The following is a 7,697-nucleotide window of genomic DNA, read 5'->3' as shown; positions in this document are numbered from 1 at the left end:
ATATATATGTACTAGAACGCATGTGTATATTTGGCTTGTGAATTGATAACATGTAGATGGAAGTATGAGCACCTATGTAAATTAAATGCGCGCGCGCAACAATTGTGGCAACAAGTATTGCAACAAATTAAGAAGAAAGAATAAAATCAGTAAATACAAATATTTTTATTGAAACGTTGTGAAACGATGCAATGAAAGTAAGAGCGAAAGTAAGAGAGCGTTTAAAAACTAAAAATTAAAACGTCTTTTGTGAATATTCTTAAAATTTTCTTAACTTAGCTCAACGTATCTACAATACAGGCATCTCTGATTATAATGACGAAATTCTATTAAAACAGACTGGGGAAGGGGATATATCGCATCGTGATTCTATTAAATATGTGTGCATTGTTCTTGAAAAAAAAAAATATTCTTCAAAGTCTGTAAACCTATTATCATGTTATGCAAAAAAACAGATATTTAAAACTGACGATGTAAATGATCTTGCTTCGCGTTGCTGTAAAATAGTATCGAAGCGAGGGATTATTCATCCGCAGTCTTGTGACTCCCGATTAAATTCATAGCTAAAAACAATCCTATCGATGCTCGTCCCATATCGCGTGATTTACGCGTTATTCGTTCTTTATTCCCTAGTCCAAGTCTTCAAAGCGTGTTATGTTTTAATCATTTAAATGCTTTACTTTCGCATCAATGTTATAATATTACGCTGCGAGTTAATGACCCAGTCGTATAAATCGAAGTTTTAATTAGTCATTTAAGAAATAATTAAATTGTGCGAATACGTCAAAGAATGTCGTTTGAAATTTCATTTTTTGTGATTATAATCTTTGGGATGACTTAAGAATTGAAATTAAAATCTGAACTTTTTGTGGGATCAATTCAATGTAAAAAAAAAAGAAACACATCTAGACAATATTGTCAAAGATGAATTATTATGTTAAAATGCTCTTAAAAGAACAGGTAAATAAATAACGGTGCGTTATTATATCGGGACTTTAAACAGGTGGTAAAGCCCACAACGTTGCAGTTTTATCAGCGGAAGTACTGAGAAACGAGAACTCTGTAGGATGCCAACGTCCAGAGATGACTTTGTCCTGATGTTGAGCGACTACGACGCTAGGTAGAGGCATTGTAAGATCGCCTGCAATATTTCATCATATTGGTATTACTCGATTGTTACAACACTTGTATTATAAATAAATTATTTGTTTCAATACTGTGAGTAATATTTCTAAGAGATTAAAATCAACAAGAGAAATTCACCTTGCAAGTCTGTGAGTACCAATTTATTGTCATATCCCGCCGTCAATAAGTAATACGCCGACGGTGAGAATCGTATGCTCCTAATATCTGCCGCGTGAGGTTTGAAGCACTGTACCGTTCTACCGCCGCGAATGTCGAAGAGAACGCAGCTACTGTCTTCATGGCCAGACACCAACAGTCGGCCAGACGGATCTACGCATAGCGCAGCTACGGGACTACCGACCTGTAATGGAATCAAATGCTGATCAGACAAACAATACTGCTTCTATTCTTGAAAATCAGAAATAATGTCCGATAAACATCCGATTTAGATAGAAGAAAAATAACTAATTTTGTGCAACTGAAAGAGATGCTGGTGCAATTTAATAATGTATATAAATCGAATATTTATCGGACGTAGAATTTGATACGATGTCGGAACAAAATAGAAAAATGCTAATGATGCAAGGATTTTAAACAATAATAGAATTTTAAAAAAATATCCATTGAATCTTCTCTCTTTCATTTTTGGTGACTCACTACAAACATATCGATAAAGAATCCGACTCACCCGGCTGCCAGGTACCGTCGCAGGTGTAACCATATTGACGCAGCTTCTCGTCCTCAGATCCCAGAATCTGACTGTTTTATCCTGCGATCCGCTGACGAACATCGCTCCGCCCCAATTGTAAAGCGTCAACACGTGGCCGCTATGACCACTCAAGGCCTGGAAAGGTGTACCGGTCGTGCAATCGGTAACATAAATTTTGCAATCGCCAGCACCACCGCTGATCAAAAGGCTTGATTTATTTGACGTGTCCTCGAGGAAGCACAGGTCACGCACTGTACCATCATGCATAGTCAATTCGACCTCTTGCCCTAAAAATTAAACGTAAAAAATACAGAATCTTGTAACGATAATAAAAGAGATACTAATTATTAATCAGATTAATATAAATCTGATTAACAATTATAAATTAATTACATTATCTTGCTAAAGAATTCCGCAATAATTATTTGAAAAATTGGGTTCCGGTGAAATGAATTAATTTTCACATAATGTAGCTTATCGTGTAATGAACAAAAATATCATAAACACAAGGCTAAACAATGGATAGTTTTTTTTTAGCTATGATGCATTAAAGACTGTAAAACTTGTGTTCACAGAGTATATCTGATACACTATAGCTTAAAAGTTATTCATTATTTAGCCTTGTATTTATGACGTTTGTTGTTCATTACACAATAACCTATACTATATGAAAATAACTCATTTTATCAGAGTCTAATTTCCATACAATTAATGCAAGATCCTTTCTAAATTATGAATTATTTTTCAATGTTTAAGCTACTCTGTGTTGTGTAATCTTAAACTGCTTTCAAAAATACAAACAAAGAATTTATGTATTCGAATGATAAAAAAATTTAGAATAGAAATGAGCTAGATCTATAATTCAAGATTTACTTTTAAAAAAATTCAAATTTTTTTATAATAAAGATCAAAATTACATCTATAGAGAGAAGTTTTTTCGAGAAAGAAACATTTACAATAGTAAAGAAATATTTCTTTCCAAAAAATAAATCAAATAAATTTTATTTTATTTCAAAAAATGATGTTCAAATTAAAATAAAAAAATTTTTTCTTTAACCATATAGTAAAGAAACATTTCTTTGAATCGAAGAAACCTTTCTCTGGGTATACTTCCGATTAGCAATAGTACCTTCAAGATTCGACGTATCAGCGTTAAAGCGCATTAACTTCACAGTTTTGTCATTGCTTCCGGTCGCGATCAGCCGACCATCCGGTGTCCATGCGAGGCAGTATATAGAGCCTTTGTGATGCTTCGTCCTCTTGAAAAGAACGGTAGGTTGATACGTTTGATGATCTTCTCTGAAAGAGGAACACGAAATTCTATTAAGCACATGATGATATGCAGCAATTTCAACAATTCGCAATGGCATACAATTATCCATCTGAAAAAGGAGATTTCATTTCGCTCTATTCCATTAATCTACCTCAAGAAGGAAGAATGCTCGAGTTCTCACAAACGTCACTTTCATCGAGCTGTTTTTCTTCCTCGTTTCCAGCCTTCATTAACCCCGTCTCTAATTGAAGTCGATATTGTGTACACCGACTACGGGATTCCATCGTGGAAACGAAAGAGAGGCTCGAGGATCTCAAAGAGACAACACGCCATCGCTTTCACGACGCCAGTTCTTATGCAGATTTTAATTAAGCACTGCTCTTTTCCCACCACACGCAACTGACGCGTGTGAGATCGCGATCGCTTACTCTTCTCCCCCCACATCTGCTGATCAAGATATTCATCCATAAAATCTTCCCTGATGTTAATTATTATTCGTCCTCTTGAATCTGTTCGACTTGACGTGCGAGATTAACGTCACTTCTGCTGCAATTTCCAGCGAGTGCCGAGTGGGGAACGACTTTCGAAAGTGACGATACGATTATTCGCAGAGGCGGTTTCTCCGGATAATAACGACATAATTGGAGAAGTATTAAGTGATAAAAATTATAGCACAAATAAATTACTGTATACAGTTATTTTACAAAAAATACAGATGTGATGATGTTAGAAATTTTCTCTTGAAACATGAGATGAGAAATTTTGCAAAAAAGATTCTTATACTAAATAAAATTAATAAAGAATTTTTTAAATTCTAAATTTAATTTTTAATTAATCAAAATCTAATAAATCATAATAATTATAAGTATGAAATAATTGCAAAATTAAGTCTTGCTATAAATTTTAAACTTGATAAATAATTCTCTTATGGCTTTGTGTATATACACATCCTACGTAATGAAACATCAAGAGACAATTGTTAGAATTAAAATAGTAAATTAAAAATGTGAGCAGGAAAGAAACTTATATTCCTATTTGCTAGAGCAATCTGTAATCTTTGAAAAAAAAAAAAACGCTAATCTTTTTTTATATTTTGATAGATGACATAAAAATTATGTCAACTATCGCGAAAAAAGAAAAATACAATAAAAAATAGAAATTCATGACATGTAAAAATATACTTTCACTTATCAATCGGGTGTATGCGTGTTCATGTTTGCATGTGCCTATAGTTTATGTTAACTATAATTACTATTAATAGTTTTCACACATTTCATTCTCTAGCATTTCTTTTCACTTGTACAAATTAAAATTATACAAATTCTCACGAGCTAGAATATTTAATGTGTAATTTATGTATTTACTCTATTTTATTTTTGAGCAAATATCTTTTTTACAATCTCGACAGCGCAGCACTCGCCAACAACGTTACTTTAATCAGGAGCACAAGCAATGAAACCGCAGACTTACTGTCTGTAATTCAATGACGTAAATGTCAACGATGTGAAGTGATATCTCAATTTCAAGTCGAGCAATAGGATTATGTCGCTCTAATTGAACAATCTCGATAGTCATCTCGATTCTCACAAGCCTCGCTCATATCAACATTAACTTTTGCTCCTATCGCAACACCGAGTGTCATGGAGAACAATCTCTCACCTTGTAATTTTACGCAGAAAATTACGAACGCGTATCATTAACGTATAATTGTAACAGCGTATCTCTGATAGAATAGTCATACTTTGGGACATTAAGCGGATTTTACGAGCCGTTTATTCACACGTCTTATAGTAACATTACAGAATATACTTATAAGGCGGTGCTTGAGAAACACTTTGTATTCGATGGCTGTTCAAGTAGTAATTTCGAAAGTTACGCAAGACGCACGCGTATGTCGCACATTTTACGTTTTAAGTAATACGGATAGATATAAATTTTCTACGGTACAACGGTAATTTATTTCGCGAGTGCAAACTTTCTCGACGCCAACGAGAATCGTTCCGCGCGCGAAACAACAGCCTGAACGGAGTACGAGGCTGCTTGCAAACGGACAAATGGAAATTGTTGCGCGTTATTGACTTTGGACACAAATTACAGCTCGTTGAACTTACCGGAACATCGTAATACAGCGTTAAATGAGCACTGCCGTGAATTGCCGTACATGGAATATTCTGCGAGTGAAAGGGGATCGTTTGTTGTCTACCTTGTAATGCAAAACAGATTGTCTTAAGGTATAACGTAACGTTACCTCAAAAAACGAAATTACAATTCCATTCCAAGTAGTTACTACACGTCGTGTAGACATGATTTTTGCCTTTTTATTATTCTTAATTATAAATTTCATTATTTATTCATCCGCGATTTTACGTTCTCGATTTTTTTTATCGCAATCTGACGTCATTTTCTATGATCCATTTTCGTATGTTTTTTTTTCGTTCATTAAAACTTCGAACTAATTGGTCTTAGAATTAATTTGAACAAAAATTCTCGAATTTTTCGATTCTTAACGCGTTTACAGTTGAAAGGCAATTATAAAACTCAAGAAATCAATGCATTAAAATTATGCGGAATTATTCTGAATTCACGTACAAATGTGATGGCAGAAAAGATAAAATATTGCGAATCGTGTGATCAAAACGATGAAAACGGAAACAACGTGTTACAGCATGGTGGTAACCGGTAATGGAAAAAACTGTACCGACAATTCACATTCGCTGAACACGCAGGAATGCTCCGTTTGGCATGAAGGCCTCCGCCGCTCGTTAGGCCAGCACAACCGCGTAAAATTAATTTAGCAGACGCGAATTTATACTTGATCAGCCTCAAATTTACATATGATGAAGCTCTTTTGTTACGTATGAGTGACAACAAAGACTTGTCGATTATAATTAAAGCAACTCATGATCATATAAGATTATTCTTATCTTTTTGTGAAGTTCATTTAATATGTATCCTTTTTTCTTAGATAAATCAGATTTTTTTAATGCAATAAATCAGTAATTTGCAAGAGTCTTGTTTCTCGTTAATCATTAATTCCTAAAACGCTAGAAACTAATTATATCTTGGAAACTGATTAAAGAATATTATCATTTGGCAAAATAATCACTTAACCTGTTTTCCATTGATGCAAATTTGAGTCTGAAAGGTCAGCATTTATAATGAGAAACGGTACATGCAACGATCCAAGTTTTTGGTGCATAAATAATATGTATTGCATGTGCACATATTACAAAGTATAATATCTCATCAAATTACAGTTTGTAATATTTGCGGTAATATCGAATTCCTTTTCTTGCAATAAGGAATATCTATTGCAACGTGAGAGAACGCATTTGATTAATCTCTGTTCTAATTACACCGCGGAGCGAAGTTGCGTTGATATTATCGCATCAAGATGATAGATAAACCGGAGCTTATTGAATAGCGTGACGCGTTCCGCTGTAAGAGCCGTGATTTCTCTCGCGCTTCGCGTCGGCATTTTTCATGTGCTATCTCGGGATCCGAAACATGTCCACCATAAGTAAAAACGACGCCAAGCTCGGCTGAACAAGATTTATCGTCGCAACGACAAGCAGCGAATTTTAGCTCGCAAAACGCGCTTATCACAGATGTAAAGTTGTTTCATCGTTGACGATTCTCCCCGCGTGTCCCAATCGGATCAGCTTTTAGCCGACTTGTAATTTACAGTTATTTTCACTGGACCCGTTAAAATATATCACAACTCTCTCTCTCTTCTTTTTGTTTTTTTACTTTCGTTTTTTCTTTGTAAATTATTTTTGTACTCTGTATCATGGTCGCTTTAATTTATATGTTCTTAGAGGGCGTAGCCATAGAACGGTATAATAAACGGTATAATAAACACAGCATACATACTCTCTCTTCTTCGCAGAAGCACGAATGTAAGTTCATTCGATTTCTTCCAACTTGATAGAAATCATATCTCCGTTACTTAAATTTTTCGGTAATCGCATAACGTGAACCCATTCATTATCTTTGCGTAAGATCACTAACGATATAGTGATATCTGTAATTCGTCGAAGAATGCATATCCGAGACCGTCATTATCCAACGATATGCTATTGCGAAATGGCTCACACGCGATAATCAAAAGGTCTGTTGCAAGCGAGACAGGCGGCAATGTTACGATCACGTTATTTCCGCGCTTCGATTGAGTTGCAATTGCAATTTAACGATTTCTCGAGCACCCGGTGCTCGAGAAATCGATAACCGTCGGAAACGGCTTCCAGTATCATATAAGACTTCCGGCATTGATATGAAGTATTTTATAGAAAGTTCGTTTCACATTAGTAACTAATTAATTAGCTATGCATATTTAAATGGCAAACATAAAACTGTTTTATTTATAAAAGCATTTAACTATTAGAATGTTCATGAAAATATCAATTTTTAAATTATATATTAATTTGACTCGGAAAGCGATTTGAAAAATTATTACGAATAACTTAAATAATCAGAATTAGGTTATCAAAATATTATGAGATTATTTTATTTTATTTTATATATATATATATGTATATATATATATATATACATATTGATAACCTAATTCTGGTTATTTAAGTTATTTGT

The 7,697-nt window shown here is 34.2% G+C and overlaps 1 protein-coding gene across 5 annotated transcripts in view; it reads right to left on the bottom strand.

The window, feature by feature from the left end:
* Window positions 1–24: 24 nt before the first annotated feature.
* Window positions 25–7,697, bottom strand: part of LOC108693462 (WD repeat-containing protein 47) — a 68,986-nt gene continuing 61,313 nt past the window's right edge. For all 5 annotated transcript variants that reach the window (XM_018202426.1, XM_018202425.1, XM_018202429.1 and 2 more), the window contains 4 exons: window positions 2,964–3,133; window positions 1,814–2,121; window positions 1,264–1,486; window positions 25–1,141 (listed from right to left, as the gene is read on the bottom strand). In XM_018202426.1, coding sequence (XP_018057915.1) covers window positions 996–1,141; window positions 1,264–1,486; window positions 1,814–2,121; window positions 2,964–3,133 — 847 coding nt within the window. In that variant the 3' untranslated portion in view covers window positions 25–995. The remainder of the gene's footprint in view (window positions 1,142–1,263; window positions 1,487–1,813; window positions 2,122–2,963; window positions 3,134–7,697) is intronic.

Source organism: Atta colombica, unplaced genomic scaffold (genome assembly GCF_001594045.1).
Source record: "Atta colombica isolate Treedump-2 unplaced genomic scaffold, Acol1.0 scaffold9, whole genome shotgun sequence".
In the NCBI taxonomy this organism is placed as follows: Eukaryota; Metazoa; Arthropoda; class Insecta; order Hymenoptera; family Formicidae; genus Atta; species Atta colombica.
Note: the sequence above shows the minus strand (reverse complement) of the source record. Positions and strands in the feature narration are given on the sequence as shown.